This window comes from Triturus cristatus, chromosome 10 (genome assembly GCF_964204655.1).
Source record: "Triturus cristatus chromosome 10, aTriCri1.1, whole genome shotgun sequence".
Classification (NCBI taxonomy): Eukaryota; Metazoa; Chordata; class Amphibia; order Caudata; family Salamandridae; genus Triturus; species Triturus cristatus.
Window position 1 is genome coordinate 1051893472 of NC_140593.1, and position 24290 is coordinate 1051917761.

The 24290-nt window shown below is 43.5% G+C and overlaps 1 protein-coding gene across 6 annotated transcripts in view; it reads left to right on the top strand.

Moving 5' to 3' along the window:
* Positions 1 to 24290, top strand: part of TNRC18 (trinucleotide repeat containing 18) — a 229662-nt gene that overhangs the window by 103580 nt on the left and 101792 nt on the right. For all 6 annotated transcript variants that reach the window (XM_085629167.1, XM_085629166.1, XM_085629168.1 and 3 more), the window contains 3 exons: positions 2416 to 2590; positions 8648 to 9023; positions 18458 to 18727. In XM_085629167.1, coding sequence (XP_085485293.1) covers positions 2416 to 2590; positions 8648 to 9023; positions 18458 to 18727 — 821 coding nt within the window. The remainder of the gene's footprint in view (positions 1 to 2415; positions 2591 to 8647; positions 9024 to 18457; positions 18728 to 24290) is intronic.

Consider the following 24290-nt stretch of genomic DNA (forward strand, 5'->3'; position numbering starts at 1 on the left):
AAACCTTTGCACAAGGCTACATTGCAAATGCTGAACTTAAAGGCTGCATTCCTAGTAGCTATAACTTCACTGTGCAGAGTGAGTGAGTTGCAAGCACTCGTAATACAAGAACCATATTTCTAAATTCAGATGGACAATATAGTCGTGAGGACAGATCCGCAGTTCTTACTAAAAGTCATTTCATAGTTCCACATGAATCAAAGTATCCAAATACCAAGCTTTTTCCAAAGACTCGCACTGAAAAAATGTGCGCACATTAGACCCAAGATGTGCCATAATGTACTACATAGAAAAGACCAAACTAAACTGACTCAACAACTGTTTGTATCATTTGCTAATAGTTTTTTAGGAAGGCTAGTAACTATGAACACAATCGCAAGATGGATTGCTCAAACAATTCAGTTGTGCTGCACATATGCAGGAGAAATGTTACGTGTAGCACCTAAGGAACATTTCATATGAAAGAAAGGGGCAACCATTGCCTTTCTGGCAAATACACCTTTGCAGCAAATCTGTATGGCAGCAACGTGGTCATCATTACACATGTTTACAAGACATTACTGTGTCAATATACAAATGAACAAAGAAGTACAAGTAGGACAAAGTATTACAACCTCTGTTTTCACATCAGTGCCCATCTTCAACCCAGCCACCACAACGTTAGAAACTGCTACAAAATCAATGCACAGCATGCGAATCCAGAAAAGATTCACGCTGCTAAACCTAAACCTGTCACTGTAGTTTTGCAGTGCGATCTACCTACCTCCACCTAGAAAATGAAAGGCAGAAGCAACATAGAAAATAATCTGAAGATGGCGATCAAAGGTGGGAGCTTCAAGAGGAAGCAGTAGGACATCACAGGGGACACCAAATGGAGGTCCGTTGAAATGCACCAAAAAACAAAAATCTAAGAGGACAAGATAGTGGAGAATTCCGGACCCAACCACTAGATGGCAGAATAATACACGGCATGTAAATCCAGAAAATTCTTCAAGCTGCAAAACTACACCTACAGGTAAACTATACCATTCAGATGTCTAACTCGAATGGCAGCCTTCCTTTATGGGTTTTTATTTCTTAAAGGAGAGTTGGCGAGATCCAGACTCTTACAACTGAGGAGCCTGACCTGCAAAACCACAAGGACAGAGTAGTCATGAGAACAAACCCAGTTTATCCCAAAGAAGTCATCACTTTAATATTAACCAAGCCATACACATCTGCATTCTTCCTGCAGCCTGAAACAAGCAGAGGCGGCCCTACATACGTTTGTTAGCACGATTATGTACTACATAAAATTTAAAAAAATAAAATCGTTCAGGAAGGGGAGCCAATTTTTTTCATCCCTGTCATAAACAAGCAGTGTTTCCACAGTTGCTAAAGGGACTAGTGTGAGATTATAGTCCAGACATTGCAAACTGTGTGCATAAGTGTCTGGTATACAGCACTGCTGGAAGTTTAACTTGTTAGAACATGCCATGAGGTGCATAGTGAATGACATTGTGATTGCTCGACCAGAGTTTTGTATAATTAATTTACCGCTCTGTTGTTGAGTTGCATGCCGATCGTATTGCATATGTACATTGGTGTTTTCATTTTGAAAGTCTCTTCAGAATATCCGTGCTTTTTGCATTTGGTAATGTTGCTTATTTTAGAAATTGTTATTCAGCTCCAGAATTTTAGTCCCGTACCGTTCGGTTTTTATAGGATGGCTATTGGCTAGACACGCCGAACGTTCATTTAAGAACTTTACCTACACTGCTCACTCGTTAGTTCGTTTATGTAATAGCACTCGCTTTAGTATTTTGAACTTACATTTTATGATTTACATTTTGTTCGTACCTATATTTTTTATTTCTACTTTATCTGGTTTAATTATTGTAAACTGCAAAGTCTCACCTTTTATGTGGAGTCTGTTAACCTTTTAAAAACAAAGTATTACGCAGTCAGTTGGGGACAACCTAAGCGAGGCTGGACCTAAAGCTAGGGGAGCTTATAGTCGGCTAATGTCCTTCTGCAAAGTCTTTGGATAGCCAAGTCAGAGTTCGATGTCCAATCTCGTGGGGTTGATCCAGAGGCCATGTCTTTTGTGGCTGCAGAAATAAGTAATATTGATGCATAACGGTATTTTTTGAGACTGCTTAAAGCAGTGTCTGCTGTTTGAAGCAGTAATTGCAAAATATTTGCTATGGTACATATTAAGGTGGGGCTTTGCTATATATTTCAGTGGTTTAAGTTTAACGTAACGCATTTCTCCCTCTATTGGGATTGTACGGCTGGGGAACTTTGAAATTCCAATAATCTTAAACACCTTCTCTGTCCGTCTGTCACCCTCTCTTCCCATCTGTCGCTCCCCTCGACCCATCTACCCTTCTCTCTCTCGTCCCTTTCGCCTCCTCCCTACTCCTCTGCCACCAGACAGGGCAAGGTCCTGTTACTTTCAGAAGACTCGGAGGTGGGTGAAGCGATGCGAAGAGAACAGCGGGTGCCCCTTCAGGGGGAGGACGATGAAATGGAAAGCACAAGTGGGAAAGTGAAAGTAAGGAACCGAAGTTGGGATGAGTACGAGGGAACGCCTAGTTACTCACACGAGGTCAGTTCATGTGCATTTACTTACATGTTCCACAGCACACCGGTGGTGAAATGATAACCTGTAGCAACTTGCTTAAGTAGTTACGGCTGTCTAAAGGGTGTTGCATGGCTGAACACCTTTCAATTATATTAGTCTATGAATTTTTTTTTCTTCCCCTACACACAGTTCTTGGGTTCAAGTGGTGTGCTTTTTAGGGCCATGTATTTTTATTACAGGTCATGTAGCTGCTTTATTGTTGAGCATAATTTTGGTATGCTTGGGGTTTTGTTGTAGTCCCCCCACTCTTTGCCTGGTATCTGATGCAACTGTGACTAGGTATTACTAGGTCCCTGCTTCCCAGGCCCCAGGACATTTGTTCTTTTCCCTAAACGGTATCATTGTTTCCACAATTGGCACACCTCTGACTCACATAAGTATCTTTCAAAAGGTACCAGTGGTACCAAGGGCATTGTGAGCAGAGAGGGTCTTTAACCGCTGCAGGATGTATTATGCAACCCTATGAGACCCTTCACCTAACACATACCCACTGCCATTGTAGACTGTGTGTTTAGATTCAGCTAAAATTGAAAAGTCGAAATGGCACACAACCCTGTGAGCCATGCTTACAAACCACCACCACTGCTGGTGGCATAGGCAAGTCACCCCTGTAGCCGGCCTCGGAGCCCTAAGGCAGGGTGTGTCATACCGCAGGTGAGTAGAAGTTTAGGTGAAGGCATACCTGCATGAGCAATATCCCCCTACAGTGTCTATTTCCATTCTGAGACATTGTAAGTGCAGTAAAGCCATATTGAGTACATGTGCTGGGAGTTTATTGTTGCGAAATCCACAGCTCCATGATGGCTTTACTGAAGGCTAGGAAGTTTGATATCAAATGCCTCAACACAATAAAACCACACTGATGCCCGTGTTGGATTTATTGTAAAATGCACTCGGAGGGTATCTTAGAGATGCCCCCTGAAACACGACCACCTTCCTAGTGTACAGCTGACTGGTCTGCACCAGCTTGCCCCACACAGACATGTTTCTGAACCCCTGAGGTGGGAGCCCTAGTGGGTCAGGAACAAAGCCTGCTTGGGGTGGAGGAGCTTCTCACCTACCCTCAAGCAGGGCAGCGAGTCTCAAAAGCTTCCTGCCCTTTGTTATGCTAGCCAGGGTGCCTCAAGCCAGTGGAGATGCCTGCCCCCCTGACACAGCCCCACTTTTGTTGGCACGAAAATTAGTTGTCAGGAGAGGTGTATCCCCGCTCTTCCAGGACCACCCCAGAGGTGAACCCCCTCCTTAGAAAATCCGCCATCTTGAATGGAAGGATTTTAGCCAATCAGGTTAGGGGATGCCCACCACCTACACTGCCCTGGCATACAACAGCCACTCCTCTAGCTGGATGCCCTATGCCAGTGGTGTGGGCACAGGAGCATGAGCCCTGTGCCCCTACAGTACCCAGGTCCATTCCTAGGCACTAAGTGCAGTGCTGCCATTTAAGAGTACATGGTGCTGAGAGCTTGTCAAACACAAACTCCACAGCACCATAATGGCAACACTGAAGACTGAGAAGTTTGGTATCAAACTTCTCAGCACATTAAACCCTCACTGATGCCAGTGTGGGATTTAATGTACCAAGCACCCCAGAGGGCATCTTAGAGATGCCCCCTGAAACCAAACCTACAATCCACGGCTGGTCTGGGAGGCTGCCTAGGCTGCCACACACCAGACATGTTGCTGGACCCCTGGGTAAGAGAGCCCCTGATCTCCTGGGCCTGCAACAATGCACATCCTGGGCGAGGTGCTAGATCTCCTCCCCCAGGATGGGCAGGGGGAAGCTTCAAAGGCATGCCGCCTCTGAGCTTCCCCAGGCCACTGGCAGCCCCCACTCTGGCGGGAAGCCTGGCCGGAAACCCCAAATAAGGACGGGATGTGCCAGCCTGCCAACCCCACCCCTCAAGTGGAGAAGGCGAGGTGAAGCCCACCTCCGGGCTCTTGCCATCTTGAAGATGGGAAGCCCTGCCCAATCAGGACTAGGCTACTGCCCCCTCCCACAGGAGAGAGGCAGGATAGGGGGTGTACCCACCCCAGGACAGGGACCCATTGGTCCCTGCCCTTCACCTACCTGTAACGCCCCTAAATCTAGTATTTAGGGGCACCCTGAACCTTCCTTCCCCAGATTCCAGATTCCGAAATACAAAGAAGAGCAAGAAGAAAGAAGACCTGCCCTGCAGCTGCTAAGAGGAAGACCCCAACTGCTTTGGCCCCAGTCCTACCGGCCTGTCGACACTCGCTCCTGCTCCAACCCGGCATCTCTTGTGGCCAGCAACCTCACAAACCCCGGAGGACCCGGCTACCTTTTGGCTCTAAGCACCTGGGACTCCCATGAGTAGAGGCTCTACTCAATCAGCTTCTAATTCCTGGCATCAGCCCGGAACCGCTGCGAATCCTACACACTCTGCACCCGCCAAGCTTGGCCTGTGCCGGAGTGAACAAAGACCACGAGGACGGCCCCGCGGTGACTGTGACCTCGAGTCCGGCACCCAAGGACTTTCCTCGACGCTCCTGACGACGCCTGCAGCCTCAGAACCAGGTACCCCAACCGCGATCAACAGAGGGTAAGATTTCCCAACACCAAAAGGCATCCCGGTGCCCCGCGGCCCCCTGTGCCCAACTCCTGGGTACCTACCCATCCTCCAACTACCCAACTTACCTCTCGAAGTCGTGGTGGCACCTGAAGAATCTTCGTCCCCGAGCTTGCAGTCTTTTTCTAAACCGGAGCTTTCCTATCTATATCAATTGAGCGCCCGAAGGCTCAAAAGCACCCTGCACCCAGCCACCCGAGTGGCCCTGGCAGTGTAACCTTTGCACCTATCTACTTCCCCATTTGCCCTGAGCAAGTGACCAGGAGCCCAGCTCCCACAGCCGCGTGGCCTGCTAGTCAGCAGCCACCAACCAAGGCCCCCCTGCCTCCCATAGGATAACATTGGGCCCAACTCACTCTGCACCCAGCTGCCCCTGTGCCGCTGAGGGTGTAACAACTGTACCTACCTAACCCTGGGAGACCCCTGAGTCTGTGCCCAGAACCTTAACTTTGCCAGTCGAGTACTTGCCTGAAAGCCGATAACTCCATTTTCTCCATAGGGTAACATTGACTGTTTTTTCCTGAAACTTCTAAGTGTGGACTTTTCAAAACTTAAAATATTCACCAAAAATCAGCCGAGTAAAGAAAACGAAAATACTCACCTGCTATTAGGTGAGCTCCCAGTGCTGCATCTTGGTGCCTAGCACTGACCCTGAAAAATATTTACAACCGTACTTACCAGTAACCCAATTTTCTTCCATAGGAAACCATTGACTGTTTGTCTGTGAAATTTCTTCTAAGTGTAGATTTCTGCAAACTTTAAATATTCTTTAAAAATCCTATAAGTTGTGAAAACGTAATTACTTACCTGTTTTGGATAAAGGTCCCAGTACTGAGTCTAGGCACCCAGTACTGGATTACAAAAGTAACAAGAACATAATATACCTGCAGCTTGAATTTTCTTCCATAGGGAATCATTGACTGTTTTCTATGAAATTTCTTCTAAGTGTCAACTTTTAAAATAGCAACATATTGTCTAAAAATCATAATAGTAACTAAGTCGACTTTTATTACTTGTTTCTAAGTACTGACCCAGGACTGAATCTAGGATCCAGTCCTGGAATCCTAAAAGTAATCTATTGCAAATAACTTGAAACTTCCATTGAACTCAATGCATTATTGTGTTTAAAATTGTGTTGCCTATTACAACCACTTGTAACTTTCTACAAAAGCCAATTGCATATTGCAAAAGTATTTCTATAAAGCATCTCATTCTGAGAAAGTATATTTTAATACCTTTTGTTGGTTCTAAAATAAAACAAGCATATATTTTTTATATATAAACCATTGGCCTAGAGTTCAGTTATTGAGTGTGTGAGACTATTTGCTGGCTGAGTGTGTGCAACAAATGCTTTACACTGTCCTCTGATACTGCCTTACTGCTCGACCAAGCTACCACTTTAGAGAGTAAGGTTATATCTAACTTTAGCCTCTGCCAAACCTCTGGGGACTGTGGACTCCTATTTGGGAACAGTATATACAGAGCCACTTTCTCACAATGCCTCCTCCCCAAAGTGAAAGGACATAAAAAGGGTGCAGTCACCCTAAAGGCAAGTAGCCCATTGGCTATCATCTGCCAGTACCTGTCATGACCGCTAAATTCAGTATTTAGGGGCACCTTGATCCTTGGGTCTGTGAAGACCTAAGAAGAAAGAAGACATCCCTGAAGCCGCCCCTGCAGAGTAGCCTGAAGACTGAGTGCCTTGGCACCAGCCTTACCAGCCTGTCTCCAGCCTCGAAGAACCTGCAACAAAAGGTGACCTGTCTTGCAGTCAGCGACCTCTGAAAACCCTGGGAGGACTGCTGCCTCTGAAAAAGATGCCAGTCTCTTGTGGACAGTGAACCTGTCCAGAAGAAATCGACTCCAAGGACTCCTGTGCCATTTGGAACCACGAGTCCTGCCCACTCTGCAGCTGACGCCCACAGTCCGATTCTGAGTGGCTCCCCTGTCCAGTGATGTCTCCCCAGCGATCCTGACTTCGAATTCATTGTTGGCTGACCTCCACAATAGCGCCTGCAGTGAGATTCCGAAGGGTCCCCCAAGTGCGACCGGCCCGGTAAGAAGAAATCCGATGTCTAAAGGCACCCCTCAACCTGCAGCCCCTGGGCTTTGGGGATCCCAACTTAATTGTGCTGTCGCTGGTTTCTGCCTGCACCTTCTGGTTCGATGCCTGTTTACAAAAGGAACCTCCATAGGATTGCATTGGACACTCAAAGCTGTGTTTGCACCTGCACCAGGCCGCCACTGTGCCGCGGGTGGTGTAGCTTTCGTGCTGCCTTGTGGGGCCCCCTGTGCTTGCATAAACCCCCGGTGCCTGTGCCTTGAAACTGCTGGTACTTACCTGCAACGAGCACCTCTTGTGGGTGCTCCTAGTCTCTGTTGACTAACATTGGGCCAAGTGACCTCTGCACCTGGTTACCCCAGTGCCGCTGGTGCTACAGTACCTATCTTTATCCTACCCTTACCCATTGTTGGTCCAAACCTCTGTAGACTGGATGTATAAGTAGAGTACTTATCTGTAACTGCATATAACTGTTTATCTTCCATAGGATTGTATTGCATTTTCTGCCTATTACACTAAATGTCTATCTTTTACATTTGCTAGGTTTGCTACTGTCTCAGTGACCTTGCTAAAATATTTTTAATACTACCGAAAAGTGCTTGACTGCCTTTACAAAACAATACCTACTGCATTTAAAAACTGTTGATACTCTACTGCAACTACGTTCCTCTTTATTTTATTTTTAGAACCAAGTAATAACGTTTTATACAAACAATTAGTCTTGGATTAATTTTTTAAGTGTATGTAATCATTTCTTGCCTGAGTGCGTACAACAAATGCTTAACATAGTCCTCTGATAATCCTACCTGTTCAACCACACTAACACAAAAAGAGCTTTTAGTATTCTCTACGTAAGCCTCTGTGACCCTCTGGGAATTCACTGGACTGTGTGCACACTACACCTTACTTTGGTATAGTATATACAGAGCCAACTTCCTACACACACACCACACCGTTCTACACCTTTTTTTGAGTGTTCTGGACAAAGTTTGTAAATGTAGAAATTTGTTTCTCAGCGTTCCTTTGCTGTTGTCACTACAAGGTGTCACTTTAATAAATCCCGCAGCAACTTCTCTTGCTCCTTCCATTTTATAATCTCTTTTCAGTATCGTCAGAGGTTGCCTTTAATTGTGTGGACATAACAGTAGTATCATTTTTTTTAACAATTGTAAACAGCAAAGTGTGGGATGAACCATTCTGCAAAACAATGCTGGGGCATTACATTGTAGGTCATGTAAAAAAAAGAATTTGTCATATGGGTTAAGATGTCATAGCTTTGGAAATTGTTTCTTGACTGAAATATTTATTGCTTGAGAATTATGCATATGTAGATCTCATTTCTTCTTATCAACTTTTCTTTTCACTTCTCAGTTTCATGCAAAAAAGAGGAAGAAAAGGCAGGCCAGCGATCAAGAACAATTGGCTAATAAGCTGGACAAAGCCTTGTCGCTCACGAAAATGGACAAACTGAAATCATCCTTTAAGTTTTCAGAGCGATTGGGGGGCAAAGAGAAATGTGGGTCTGGAGCAAATGGACAATGCAGCAAGTATGTAAGCACCCAAGAGACCTTGCTGGGCAAGGATGAACATAAAAAGTGGGTTAAAGGGCTGCGTTTGAATACCTCTAAAGGAACTAAACACAAAATGGCGTCCAAAACGAAGAAGACAGAAGTGCGATTAAAGTCCAAAGGTCAGCTGAAGGCTTCTCATTCACCAGCAGTATCAGAAGTGAGCAGCTTCTCGTACAGTAAGTAATGTAATAATTCCTGTCCTCCCCACCATTTTGTGTGCTGTTATAGCTGTGATTCGAGATCAAAATGTTAGACGCACATTATTTACTCTTTACCCCTAAACGTGACGATTTTGGGGAAAAATAGAGCACGGTGATTACAGCCTCAAAAAATTTGTCAATTGGCAATAGTAGTGTGATTGTCCATTAATCGAAAACCTAAATAGGTTACTTCCTGATTTATAAGTGTATATTTGTAATTGTATTAGGAAGATTTATAGATTGCAGACAAGCACACTGACACATTTCTGCGGCAGGATAATAAGTTCGAGTAATTCTACGAAAGGACCAGTCAGTATCCTTTAAAATGTACTTCAGGGGACAATCTTGACCCTTTCATCATAGCAAATTAATTACTGAAAAAGTAGACTCGACAGGAGCTTGTCGGTGCCCACTGTGCGTTTCATAGACTTTGAAAAGTGATTTGCTTTCTGGTGGTTCCAAGCAAAAGTATGTAGTGTTGATAAGACAAAGGAGATATTTACTCAAATTGGCTATGGAGATCAAGCTCTTTTTTTCACCACCCACCCCAAGACTAGCATATAAGGTCTGAACAAGCAAACATGGCCTAATTTCCCAAACCATGAGAGTTCCTATGACATCTAAGCGTACAACTTACACCGCAAATCACTTATTTCTAGAGAATTGTGAAATCCCGCAAATTCGATATTTGCTCCATCGGAATGTCTGTATGGCACACAATCTGCTGTATTATACAGGGTGGATGTACTGGAGCACTTTATTCTCTGTCACTCTGCCACAGGGACATTTATCTGCTCCCCTGAGACCCTCAGCTTGGACAAGCACCCTGTATTTGTTACAACAGCTTTAGAGGTGGCTAACTTCCCTTCAGTGTTTGCCAAACCTGGACATCCTGTAATGGATATCTAGGAACCACATCCTGAAGAGGATTTTAAGGATTCACTTCTGTTGGCTATTGATAGTGACTGATTATTTTTAACATAAGAGACTACTTTCTCAGTGACACAGTAATGTGCCAAACCTTTCAGAGACCCCTAACAGCATCTCTGAAAATGGTTAAATCTACACAGCAAGATTGAAAAGAAAAAAACCCCACCAGGAACATACCTCTAACCGCGTTTATCAGTGATGGTCCTGATACCTCCGTGGCAAGGCTATCTGATGACGAATCCTCCTTTGGACTTGTTCTGCGGTTCTATTGGATAGTAGCATGATCTGGGATTAGCCCTTTGGATCTACTGTAGTTCACACAAAGAAGTGATGAGGTATTATGCTGCTGGTAATGTGGTTAATTTGGCTCAGTCCACCACACCATTTTGTAAATATTTCCGAGAGGCAACCTAAGCCTGTGTTTAAAAAAAATAATAGTGGATACAGGTCCTACTAGGCTGTTGAAGTCCACAAGATCACACTTCCGTGCAGAGTTCCTTGTGAAGAGTTCTATGTCAAGCCATTGCTAAAGTTCTTTGGGGGTTACATGATGCACCTTTCAGCACTAAGCAGAAGATAAACAGTTGTTTCTGTGGATTTCTTGATAAAAGCTTTAGGATTTCAAATGGTGCCAGGCCATAATGGCCAACTGACTCAACATTACGAAGTGGACTAAATACAAGCATACAAAATAAAATCTCCCTTATGCAAGGATAATTATCCATACAATGACGGCAAAAGTGACCGTGCTTAAAGCTTATTGTAGACCTCGACACAGAGCAAGTTAGTCTACGTGTAATCGAGTCAGGTAACAGCTTGCCAACTGAAATGTGTGCTGACCTTATAAAGGTATCCGCCTTTCACAAGTGTATGCTGCTGCTGTTCCTGCCACAACACAGATCTAGAACAGTTCCTACTTCCCTATGAAATGCAAAGACACCACGCCCATCAGACTGGTTTCTATTTCATGAAAGGCATTAACTCGTAAGGTGACCAGCTAACTACATGTCATTACCGTTTCTGGTGTTCATCTTTTATGTGGCAACCAAATGCACTCCGGCTTTTGTAGTCTTGCTTTAATTCTAGTAACCTAATTAGACTGACACATCTGGTACCATTTAAATGTAGACGAAAAACTGAGTGTCCTGATGTGGAGTGAGGTGGGCACCCTAATTAACGCCCACTATAGGTCCCACATGTTTGTAGATGTGCAGATCAGTTGCAGGTAGAAACTGCTCCTACAATGTGCATCTTTATTTTACAAACGAGTGATCGATTACAGAATTAATGTGAACAAAAGTGTGTTGATTCGAAATCTAGAGGAGCAAGAGCACTTTCTCTTTTAGTTGGTAAAATTATGCTTGGCTTGTTGGTATACACTTGATCATGCCCATTCCAACAATGTAGTTAGCCCACAGTGTCTTGGCCCAGTCTTAAGGTTCCATTGTGCCACTGAGGAAAGCTGCCTGAATCAAGCCGGTCGCTCTTCTAAAAGCTATTTGGAGCACCAACATACTGAGCAGGGTTGTTCCTGCCCTGAAACTGTTCTTTATTGCCCATCTATGAAGCTCTTCCATGAAGGCTAATTTTGGCTATGTTACTTTATGATGGTGGTGAAAGTAATTAAGAAATCGATTGGCATACATTGAACCCAAAGCACTCCACTTGTTTAATGTTGACAAGGTTAAATAGTCCTAGTTCTCATCTTTCAGACACTTGGTGTCGCTTTCACAGTCCTATATGCAGAACATTCATGCAGCAAAGAAAAAATGCAGCACTATATGAGCTACTTCCGCCTATTTGACTATAATTTGAGGTCCGTGAATACACAGGACCACTGTTAACTAAGGATCCTTAGGATATTCCACATTTGTTGGGTTTTTCAAAAAGGCATTCTTTGTGCTGAGGGTATGTCCGTAGCATCACACTGCACCCCGTCTGCTTTTTTTGATTTATATGGAATACTTCAGATGGGCCAGCAGTTAAGGAATAACTGCAATAATAAGAATGTGTGCAAAATATTGATTCCCACAGAGAAAATGGACCATGTTTTCGAAAGGATTGGCAATAATGGCAGGTAGCTAAGATATGATTTGTGCCTGGGGTGCGTAAAATTTGTGTAAATTTGCTTTCGCGAAATTAAGGCAAAATTACAAAAAATGGAAATCAGTCATGTCCGCAATATTTTAGCTCAAAATGCATACTTTAGTTGATTTCTGGCCCTAAGATGCATTTAAATAAAAGTACCACAAACCGCTTCTGTTCCCATGCACTAATGGTACATTTTTACCGACAATTGCGCCATTCATTGTAAATTTTCCCAGACAATGGTGCATAATTACGAGAAGAAGCATAATCTCGAATTTCACTTTGGAAGCCTACCGCAAAAAAACGGAAAGAACTATGCCACCGTAATTTAAATTTCGGAATGGTCCTAATTATGCCCTAGTGAAACTGCGAGATACTAACGAAATGTAGGGCAGTGTGCTTGAGGGTGTCACTTACGGACACTTTCGCTGAAGGTAGTGCTAGAAAATGTAGTTTACAAACAGTGCAACAGGTCAGTATTGAGTAAAAAAGCATGTGAGTTTGCGTTCTGTAGTGAGAATCTATAAATCTAGTTATGCATTGAGTATTAATAGATGGATAAAACCGATTACAAACATCCCACTCTGGGCAGTAAGATGAATTATTTTTTTTGACAGACTTCTAACCACAGATTCCTCACCTTAGAATAAATCCCAGGAGTCAGACTTGGTCTGGAAAATCTTGATCAGAACCTATGTGTGCCGGTAGATAGTGTTGATCGGGTCAGTGTCTGAGGTTACGAGCGCAGTGTCTATATAGGCGCCACCCTGATATCCGTTCCTTTCCTTCTTTGTCAACATCGGTCACATTTTTTTACTTTTTGTCGAGACTTTTTGAGCGTTCCTCCCAGCATTGTAGTGACATCTCTCAACAAACCCACAGGGTTTGAGCCTCGTGAGGAATGTCAGACAGATGTATGTCTCTGATCCACACTTTGTTTGCCTTTGGTGCCTTGGGTCGAGCAACGACCCCAAAGCCTGCGCTGACTGAAAATCCATGCACCCAAAGGCGATTCGCAAAGCGGGCGATGAAGCTCCTGGCGGTGCAGCAGAAGGTGGCTCGGCGCCCACCCTGGTCCCGAGAGAGATCTCTGGGCCATTCCTCGGGATGATGGTCTTCCCACTCCTCTTGCAAATTGGATAAATAGAAGAAGCACAAGAATAAGTCTAAGTGTTCTTTAGCGTTACTTACTATGCTCCATGCTTCTAGGCCCCACTCCCTCACTCCATCTGTGTAGCTGGCGGCCGGGACTGCTCCACGTGTCTGAGTTCCCTGGAACAACTCCTGTCCAACTCAAGGACTTTTACGATGTCATGCACTCCATCTTTGGGCCCACAGCTCCCCCTTGTGCGCCTCTGGCCCCACTGTGCTGAAAGGTCCCCTCGCTGGGTTGTTGTCAGTGGGTTCGATCTAGATGCCAGATGGGCCCTCTGGATCTTTGCCCAGACGTAAAGAGTTGCAGCCTCCTGGAGGACGACTCCTACCAGGAGTAAAACTGGCATTAGGGGCTGGTTGATGCCAGTGGTCTGTGCACCTCTCCAGACACTAGCCTGGTTTCTCTTCCAGGCCGTGCCATGGAGGAAGGGAAAATCCTTTATCATGAGGCACGGGGCAGCAGATGTTCTTGGCCTGCAATTACCTTCCGTCGAGGTAGAGACTGATATCTTGACAGAGGTGCTTTAGCGGAGTGAGCTCTGCAGAGCTCCTGCTCAATGAGGCCCTCACAGATGTTCTCCTGGGGGCTTGGGGACAAACCCTTCATGGGTGTCCCGCACGCAGAGTGATTCCGTAATGCCATCTCACTCACCCCAGAGACCCAGCCTTCCTGTCTCAGCATCCCTCTCCTCAAGAATTAGGGGGTTCAGGCCTCCACAGTCAGGATACACTCAAGCACATTCTCTACCACTCTACCGGATAGGGAATCCAGTAGGCTGGATACCTTTGCGAAGAAAGTCTTCTCTTCTGCCAGTTTGACATTGCAGTTGGTAAACACCTCATGTCTCTTGGACCTATGCTCTGTAGCGCAGCTGCTGCTCATGCAGCCCGTGGTTGTCCGCAGTACCCATCTCATCCCGCAGGCCAGTAAGCTTCCCAGTCCTTTGTTACCTGTTAGTACGGATTCCATAGAGGAAGCAGGACCCACGCCCAGCGTACTGTCCAGTCCCCAGCCCCACCGGCTGTCTCTGTAGAATCTTCCAGCTCCACCTCCCAGCAAACTTGGTCCCAGTAGAGTGAGCTACCAGCGCCAGGACACCCTTGGGTAACCGTTGCGCTCTATAAATATAATTAACATAACATGACATTACATAACTGCTGTGGGTGCTATGGACTGTTCAGAAGGGTTATGCTCTGCCCTTTCTGGAGACTCCACCATCATCACCCAAACAGCTGATTGAGGACTATCTATTTTCTCTCCATCAGGAACTGCAGACTCTGTTGGCCAAAGGAGCCATTGAGAGGGTGCCAGCATCAGAAATAGGATGTGGTTGCTATTCCTGCTACTTTCTTGTGCTGAAAAAGGCCAGAGGCCTTCGTCCTGCCCTGGATCTTTGCCCTCTCAATGCCTTTCTACAGAAAGAAATTCAAGAGGCTCATTCTGGCTCTGGTTTATCTGCCATGCACATTGGAGACTGGATGGTAGCTTTGGACTTCCAGGACTCTTATTTCCACATTCCTTTCTTGCAGGCCCACCGGTGTTACCTGTGGTTCACGGCTGCCAAGAACATTTCCAGTTTGCTGTGCTCCAGTATGCTTTCCAGTGCCCCATCGAGTGTTCATGAAAGAGATGGTGGTGGTTGCAGCACACCAGCCGAGGGCTGGGTTAAGAGTCTTCCCCTACCTCAACGACTGGCTCTTGAAAGCAGGCTCATCCCAGGGAGTCGTCACCCCCCTCCAGACTATTGCAAACCTTTTGCACTTGCTGGTGTTCACTATCAGTGTGCCAACGTTACATCTTTGGTGATGGCTCCCTTTAATCGGAGCAATTCTGGACATGGTACAGTTCCGCACCTACACTCTGAAGCAGAGATCCCAGGACATTCTGGGTATTATCCCGATGTTTCAATCCTTGTCCTGGATTTCAGTGAGATTGACTCGGAGGCTGCCGGTACTGATGTTCCCTATGTGCTGCTGGTGAAGCACGCTTGAAGGCATATGTGGGCTCTGCAGTGGGATCTGAAGTCCCAGTGGGCGCAGCACCAGGGGAATCGCTCCGACCTGGTCCAGATTTTGGGGTACACTGCAAAAGATATGCAGTGGTTGTTGACAAAACCCGTTTGGACCAGTGGTAGACCTCTTCCCCACCTGGAACTGACAGTGCTGACAAACTATTCTGGGTTAGTCAGCAATCTTGGAAAGGTGGAGTTCAGAGGTCTCTGGACGAATCCCAGCTCCACATCAACTTCCTAGAGCGGAGGGCAAATCTGTTAGGCATTGAAAGCCTTCCTTCCATCTATCAAAGGAAGGAAGGTTGGTTCAGGTGTTCAAGGTCACCACTGCCATGTGATAATTGCAACAAACTGGCCCTGCACCTCTGGATTTGTCAGAGAGGACATCTTCATGGTGTTGTAGCACCTTGCTGGATCTCTGAACACCAGAGCAGACAAACTCAACCGTTGATGACTTTCAGATCATGAATGACATCTACTTCCAGCGGGGGCACAGGATCTCTTTCAAGAATGGTGAGAACCTTGGCTCTATTTATTCTCCACCGCCAAGAACGCGCAATGTTTGCTTCCAAAGTGGCAGTCACTCCGAGACACCATCTGGATAGACCGGAACCAGTACACCTGCATGCTTTTCCACCGATACCGCTCCAAGTCTCAACAAGACCAGGACTGACCAGACGCAAGTATCTGTCCTACTATCAGGCTTCCCCTTCGGGGGGGATCTACTATCGCTGCAGCAGGACAGGGTCCTGCACCCGAATCTGGGCACACTCTACCTTCATGCATGGAGATTGAACAGTGACCGTTAAATACCTTTGATCTACCTCCCGAGGTTTATGATATCGTCTTAGCAGCGAAGCATCCTAAACATAGATTGTATATGCCTGCGGTTGGAACAAGTTTGTGGCTTGCTGGTGCTCCTGTCATTTTGACCCACCCTCTGCCCACTTCAAATGTGCTTTCATTAGCCCAGCTAGGCTTTTCTTGGGCACTGTTAAAGCTGATCTTTCAGCCATCTTCGCTTTTTTGCGGTTGCTGAATCAGCCATCACTCTTGACTCTAGTTGGGACACGTTTACTCAAGGATTCGCAACATTTGTTCCCTTCTACCCCTTTCATCATGCCCCATTGGAACATTAATTTTATATTAACTTTTCGCATGGGCTTCCCATTCAAGCCTTTAAATAGCTGTCCACTACGACTGATTCGAGACTGTGTTCTTAGTGATCGTTATATCGCCAGTGAGCATCAAGCTTTCAGTTAACCCTTCACACACCAGACAAACTGATTCTATGGACTCGAGCACCCTTCCTAAGAAAGTTCTGACCTCTTTCTAAGTCGGTCAAAACATGACATTGCTGACTTCTTTTCTTTTTTCGCTCCACCTTATCCTTCTGACGAACATGAGCTGCTCCACCGTCTGGATCTAAAAAGCTCTGTCCTTCTATATTAATCGTGCCAGAGACCACCGGGTGAAAAAGCAAATATTCATTGGGTTCACAGGAGTAAAAGAAAAGCAGTGCCGAAGAGAACCATCTCTTGGTTGATTGGACTGTGCATTAAAATCTGCTACGCACTAGCAAAGAAGCTGCCTCCTGAGGGCTTGCGGGCCATTCCACTAGGGACAAGGCCATTACTACTGCGTCAGCAAGCGGAATGCCTATCTTGGTCATCTACTAAGCTTATACGTGGGCATCCCTCCACAAGTTCATTAAGCACTACTGCTTGGACAGTCCAGTCCGTAGGGCACGGGCATTTTGCCTGTTCGGTTGCCCAATACTTCCTGGTTTGAGCTGCTCGCGGGCGCACCTCATGAGTTATTGCTTGGGTATCTTTTCTAATGTGTGGCATCTGAGGTTAGAAGGCTTTATCAGAAGAACAAGTTACTTACCTTCGGTAATGCTTTTTCTCATAGAGACTCTAACTGAAGAATCCTCGCTGCCCTCTCATCCTCCCCGTTCTGCAAACTGAGCTCTTTCCCACCCCCCCCCCCCCTTATCCTGTTAGATTCTGCACACTGGTCAAACGATCATTCTGACATGGCTCTACGTTTTTTCGTGGGCAAATAGTCACAAAAGAAACGGATGCCCGAGCATTGAGGTGGTGTCTATATAGGCACTGTGCACATCACTTCTGATGCGAATGACGCAGGACCGATCGCCACTTACCGACGCTCAGTTACTGCTCAAGATTTTTTGGATCCAGTCTGCTGCCAGGGGAATATTTTAAGGTCAGGAATCTGCTGTTAGCTAGTTTCTACCAGAAGAAAGCGTTACTGAATGTAAATAACTTGTTCATACCAAACTGCTCTCTGAGGAGAGATGCCAGGATTTCAGTCTTGGCTAGGCAACAAAACGTAGAGAGGAGGGGTATCCAGTAATATTTCAGAAATGGGTAGGGTATAAATAAAGTAGAAATAAGCCTATAGCATTGGCCATGTGGCTTTAGAATTGCACGCGATAAATGGGATCTCATCTGGGAGGAGACACGGCAGCCATAAAGAAGGGAAAAACACTCGACCTTGTCATAAAAGGTTGAAACTGCCTCCTTACAGGGATTAAATTCTCAAATTGAATTCTAAACCTTTTCACACACCCCGTGGAGCTATTTCTTGTGCAAGAATTAAGAACAGGAGACTAAAAAGTAAAGAATTTTGCAGGAGAGAGAAGGTTAGTTTAGACGTTTCTGGTGTCCCTCCTCTTCAATTTGTCTCTATTTAAGTGAATGAAAGTTAGAAGCCGGTGACCATAAGTTTAACACGACTGAACTTTGACATAATATAATAGGTTGATGTGCTCATTTGCGGAGTTGTAGTGTTTTGACTGCAAAGCAATATTTATTGCTTGCAACTCCGTCAATAAGTGTTAGTTTTTATTTTCCTTTTGAGCAACATTAGTATATTAACGGTGCAAAATGAACGTATCGTTGTGCTGCCTTCAAGGAAAAGACTTTTATGCTTTAAAGTATTTCCTGAAAATAATGCTCCTATTTTGCCAGCTTTTGTCCAGTTGCTGTTGGTATGCACTGCATGATACATTCCAGTTCTTTTTAAAGGGTTGTGCATAATTACCCCTGCAGAATAAATTGTAAGCTCATTTTTATGGTTGGTCTTCCACAGAATCATGCCTTCTATATTTGGCTCCTTCCTTTGCAAGCACCAAAAATGTTTTTATTTTATATATATATATGAAATAATTTGCATCTAATAAGTCTACTTTGACTGCAGATACGGACTCTGAGGAAGATGATGACTCTCTAAAGGACGAATGGCCTTCACAGTCTCCATCCAGCTCGAAAATGAGACACCCCAGTCTCTACCGTACAGCGGCCAAAAAGAACAGCAAGGCAGCCGGAGGCTTGAAGCCCGACAAGCGGGGCGCGTCTGCCACTGGGACTCTAAAATCAAAACAGGCCGCGAGCAGGAAGCAGCAGTTTTGTTTACTGCTGCAGGAGGCAGAGGCCGGATCTTCCTTCAGTGACTCTTCGGAGGACTCATGTGAGCAAGGTTACTAGATTAAAGAGAGAAAAAAACGAAAAACAAACTATCCGTGTTGATAGAAAAGGCGATGGCACTGGGGTCAGCCATCTTTGATGGCCAAAGTTTGGGTGGCCATATTTGTTCTGGCAGCGTAGTCTGCTCTATCATTATATTTTTTTTTTGTACCTGTATCATTGTGATAATATTATTGGCTCTATTAGAGCCCTTATACTGACTGGTTTTTAGTCTCCACTTGCCCCATCTCCCAATCTCCTCCTCACCTTTTTTCCTTACAGCACAGTTTTCTTTTCATTTTTTTGGCATGGGCCTTGTGGCGGCGTTCAGGAGAGTTTTTTTTTTTTTTTTTTTTTTTTTTTCCCCCCTTTTTTTTTCTTTTTTAAACTTGAAAACTGTTGTGCGGGTGTGTGATTCGATGTTTGTATTGCAATTTGGTATATCAAGCTTTATTAAACATATCAAGTTCATTTTTAACTAAACCAGTGTGCTTTGTCTCTCTTGCTGTGTCTCTTATTAGGTGATTAGGTTTTGCTTCACTTCATCCTGCTTTCCCCCTTCACATTACCCACCATGCCAAAGATGAATGTTTTATTTTTAATGCAGTCTTGCTGTCTCTCTATTATTCAAATATCCCTTATTGTGGTTGGAACTTGTTAATTTGTTACATTTAAGAATTGTCTGTTCTATGACATATTTACATCTGTCAAAAAGCTGCATCCTCGAAGTCGATGGTGTATAATCCCCACTGGAGAACATTTAGTAACATTTGGACTAACTAAATTAAAATAAGTTAGTGGTCAGATTTTGGAGTAGACTTCTGTTTTCACAGGTTCAACAAAATGACTTTGCTAGCTTTTTTTTTGGCTGCCGTTTAGTATAACAATTTGGTTAGGAGTTGGTTTACTCTAAAATAAAATATTTGGTATTTCATACAGGGTGGAAAAAGCACACACCATTTCGCTATTTTAAATGTGTATATTTTTTAGTCCTATTTTCAAATGCTTTATTACCTATTTCACCTTTACATAGAGGGGTATTATAGCAACCCAGCTAGATCACCAAGTAAAGTCAACATGACCATGAACTTATGCACACTTATAAAATCAACCAAGTTTTATGAAACATCATGCAGTGTTTGACTTCATACTATGGTTGAAGTCTTACTTTGCAAACACTAAACTGGATATAAACAATACAGAGCAATTTCCATTTGAGTTACTCTGATTTTTCTAATGTCAAAAACGCTCAATTATCCTTGTGATAAAGCAGTCACTTCTTGCCTTCAATCACCTTATGAGGACCAAGTATTTTTAATCCTCCGCGCCACTCCACAAGTAATGTGATGCTCACTTATTTCAATGACAGATCCAGCAAATTTTGATCACTTTTCAGGTTGCTAGTGCTTCTAAGATTCTGGGAAGATTATGAGTAGACTTACCAGATGACTCGAAGCTGGTGAACACATGTTTACATCTGGGGATTTGCTATATAGACCATTGCAATCGAGTACTTTGGTCAAATTGGTGGCATAACATCCAGAGTGCTATAAGTGCGTTGAGTAAAAGGCCAGGACCATCACATGGGGGACCTGGTTGCCTCGAGTCATCCGGTATCTCTAATGCAAGCCACAGAAATATAATTCAAAATATTGCATATTACCAATTGAAATAGCCAAATTAACAGAACAAAAAGAGTTTTTAAAGGAGGTTGTCTCTCCCTACTTCCATTTAATGGGAATATCTGCCCACCAAAGGTTTTCTAGGTGCTTTCCCTTGTGGGTTTTGAAGAATCTCGTTGTGTGTGTGAATCTTCAGTTGCAAGCTGTCAGTACCAAAAATGGGATAGAGCACAGTGCTTTGAGTAGTTACCAATGTCTTCCTCATTATAGTCCGTAGGGAATTTACATTTTCGTATACAAAGAGAAATAGTAAAACTTTTTTTTTCTTGCAAATTAACACATGTTCAAGTTTCTTTAAAGGATATTTGGGTAATAGGGTTTCTACTAGCTTTCCCTGGTACTAAAAAAACCTTAAATTAACCTACCTTTTCTAGAAGCTTGCTTTCTCCTCGCAGCTGCTTGAGCACCCCTCCATTCTTGACCCTTCTCCATGAAGCTTTGAATGTTTGTATCGGTCTCTTGCATTTGCTCTTCTGCTGTACCAAAGAAGCAAAGTGATTGGCTGGGAGTAGGGCAGACACCGTGCAGTGTGGGGTCAGTTTCCATCTCAACTGAATGTTGCACCATTATGTAGGTAGGCAAAGTACCTTTATATTATCATCTGTAAAGCTAAAGGTGTTTTTAGCGGTATCTCCATTTTATAATACATTACATAAATTTAATATCATTTGGGATCTTTTTTTAATTTCAATTCACAAATGTCCATTTCACTTTAGTTGGAATGAATCATGCATTTTAAAATGTAATGAGTTTGTTCTACTGCTGAAGACTCCAGAAAAGTAGCTTGGCGAAAATGAGAATTGGAACCAGCATTGTTAAGTACCTGTGGAGGTAAAGTTGCTGTACCTCAAGCAAAATGGCACCTTGGATGGACACACTTCAAGAAGTTGCATCACTCCCTGAGTTCTGTCACCAGTAAAGAGGCAGGGATGATGCGGCAGCACAATAGTTCTTGATGGGCTTGTTTGGAATTGGTAAGTGGGCAATGTTGACCAGTAAAAATATTTACTTTTTAAAGATCGGTCAATGGCAGTTTGAAAACATTTTTTTGCCAATCCAAGCCGTGAACGACAACTAGAAAAGCTGCAACTAGCTGTGAAACATTTGGATAACTCCATTGTTGGAAATATCCAAGAAAGAAAACTGGACACTGTTCACGCTTGTAACAGAGGTGAACCTCATTCAGTCTTTTATCAAACAGCAAACTAAGTCGCCATTTTGAATACATTAAAATCTGACATTGAGACAGTCTGATTTTGCAGTCCACTACATGGTGTCTGCCAAGTTCGGAATGCAAAAATTGACTTGTCACACTTCTTGAAATAGATGGTGAATAGCTCTACCTTCCCCACCTTAACAGCCATTTGTTTTTGATGGTATCAGAAATTGCTTCTGAATTTTAGTATTGTTTGCCATTTAGTCTTTAATTAAGACCTTTCTGGAGTCAGCAGCATATTGCACAAAATCCTAAAATGAAATTTAACGGCTAGTTTAAGACCCAAGAAAGGCATAAAGGGAAGGGGCTCCAAGCCAGCATTTGAGATACTAACCTAAGTGAAAACTAATTGGACCCAATAGCTGTTAAAGTCTGCCTGCACTTAGCCTGCTTTGTATGCTGTAGGCTTGCTTGGTGTTGTGCGAACACGTCTTTATGATCCGACGTGGATCTCAAATGTGTTTTGTGTTTGTTCTTTCTTCCCCTTTTTGTGCTGCTTCAACATCATCCTGTTACTGTTGCACATCCACCTTTAAAATATTTAAAAGTTTCTCTTCATTGTTTAACAACTATCTGTTTTCACTGCTTGCCTAACACATTTTAGGGAAAGCATTTTGAAAAATTGGGAGTTTTTGTTTTTACAATTGGCTTGTAAATTGGGAACAACCCTCACTATTTTTGCTTTACCTTTGCAAATTTTTTACCCTCTGTAATCCCAACCTCCCTTTGTCTGAAAAGGGATGTTACAAATGTTTTAAAAAATTGGATTTTAGTCTTATTTATGCAAATTAGAAAAATCTTAAATTTATGCTTGCAAACATGGCTAGTTAGTCTGGATTGTTTTAGCTTCTAGTGGTGATTTGCCACCGGGTACAATCTGAGCATAGCAAATGTTTTTGTTCTTTATAAATGTCTTAATAGCACACCTGTTTAAAAAATAAAGTCTAATTTTAAAATTGCATGGAGAGTCAGACATAGTCCAATGGGGATAACCGGTTTCCACTCTATAGTATAATTTTTGTTTAGTCTGTGACTCTTGAAACAAAAAAGACTTATTATCCTAAAATTGTGCTTGCCAAAAGTGTGGGTTAAGTACTGGTCCAACCTGAGCATCTTAAATATTTTTGGCTGTGGAGGAATTGTGGGGGGGGGGAGGTGGGAGGATCACCTTCTAATTCAAAATGTTTGGTCTTCAACTAATTTAATATATTCCAAAGACTTGACAATAAGGTAAAATTGTTGACTTTGTCCGTTGAAGCGCTCTCTTAAAGGTTTTCTAGAATACGTTTAAAGTCAGGATAGCACTTTAGGCGGAATGGACACCTCTGTTTCAGCAATGTAAAGAGAACAAACCTTTGTCAATGAATCTGCTCTATTCTGCCCAAGAACAGGAGCACAATAGTTTGTAGTTGATTTTGAGGGATCCTGCGACACTTGTCGCTGCTCTCTAGAGCAGAATAGATACCCAGTTCCAGTCACCAAATTACTGCGTTTTTTAGTTTAATCTTGTGATTCTGGTTTCCACATTAAAATCTACTGAAAATATTGACTGAGTAGATAACAAATCTAAGTCACGGAGGGCAATAACTGAATATATTCAGATTGCGGATATCTGGAACAATTTGGTGGAGAGATGCAATGTAAGCCTTAAGATATCTTCAGCAGAAGTAGCCCACATGGGCACATTGTACTGAAAGTATACTGCCCTTTTACAAAATATATAATTCAGAAAGTTAGTGACTTTGTCAAGACAGTGTGACGGTGTGTAGTTTTTGATGCCCATTCAATATCATGGCATCAAAGTTTTAGTATACTGGCCAGCCTTTTTTGTTTCTGGAGGAAATGAAGTTGTAAATTGGGTTGCAAATCTATTTTGAAATATGGCTTTTGTAAAAGCGGAAAGAATGTGCCCCTACACCTGTTCAAACGCAAAGCAAAAATGAATAGGATGCATCATTTAAGTAATTGGTGTAAAATAAGAGGTAAAGAATTAATTTGTTTTATTAAGTGCCATCTGAATGTGTATTTTGGGCTTTAAAGTTGAATGAGAAATAGCACCTGCATCTAATGAAGATTAAGTTAGCAGAGCAAAGTCTCTGTATTTTTAGTAGAAGACTGATATTTTATGGCAAAATAATGGATTCATGCGATTCAGGAGTGGGTTTTCGACACCCCATCAAAACAAATCGCTATAAAATGTAATAAGTCTGAAGGAAAGAAGAAACACGTTAATTCATCAGAAGAAAAAGGGAGGCAGTGGCATTTTCATCTAAATCCAATAGAGAGGATCCCTTTATTCGCTGTATAGTGAACAGGCACGTGTTTGGATTTTTCAGTCCGATTCATTATTTGCCTTCCGATGTGAAGGAAAGGATCTGCCCTTCTTGAAATTGGTATTGACTCGTAATCCGTCAAAAGATTGTGTTTGAGGAAAGACCATTATCTTCCAAGTCCCTGTTACATAGCTCTAAGGGAAGTCTGGGCTTCAGGGCTTGCATGAAAAAAAGGCTTTATTTTCAGTGTATAAGTTGCTTCCTAGTGAGACTCGGAAGTTAAGGAAAAAGCCTTCTTGCCTTGTCGCTCCAAAGAGGACTATGCATGTTGTCGAGTAGTCTTCACTATCTCTGGCAACTCTAGTTGTACTTAGAGTTGTTTACTGGGCAGCCCAA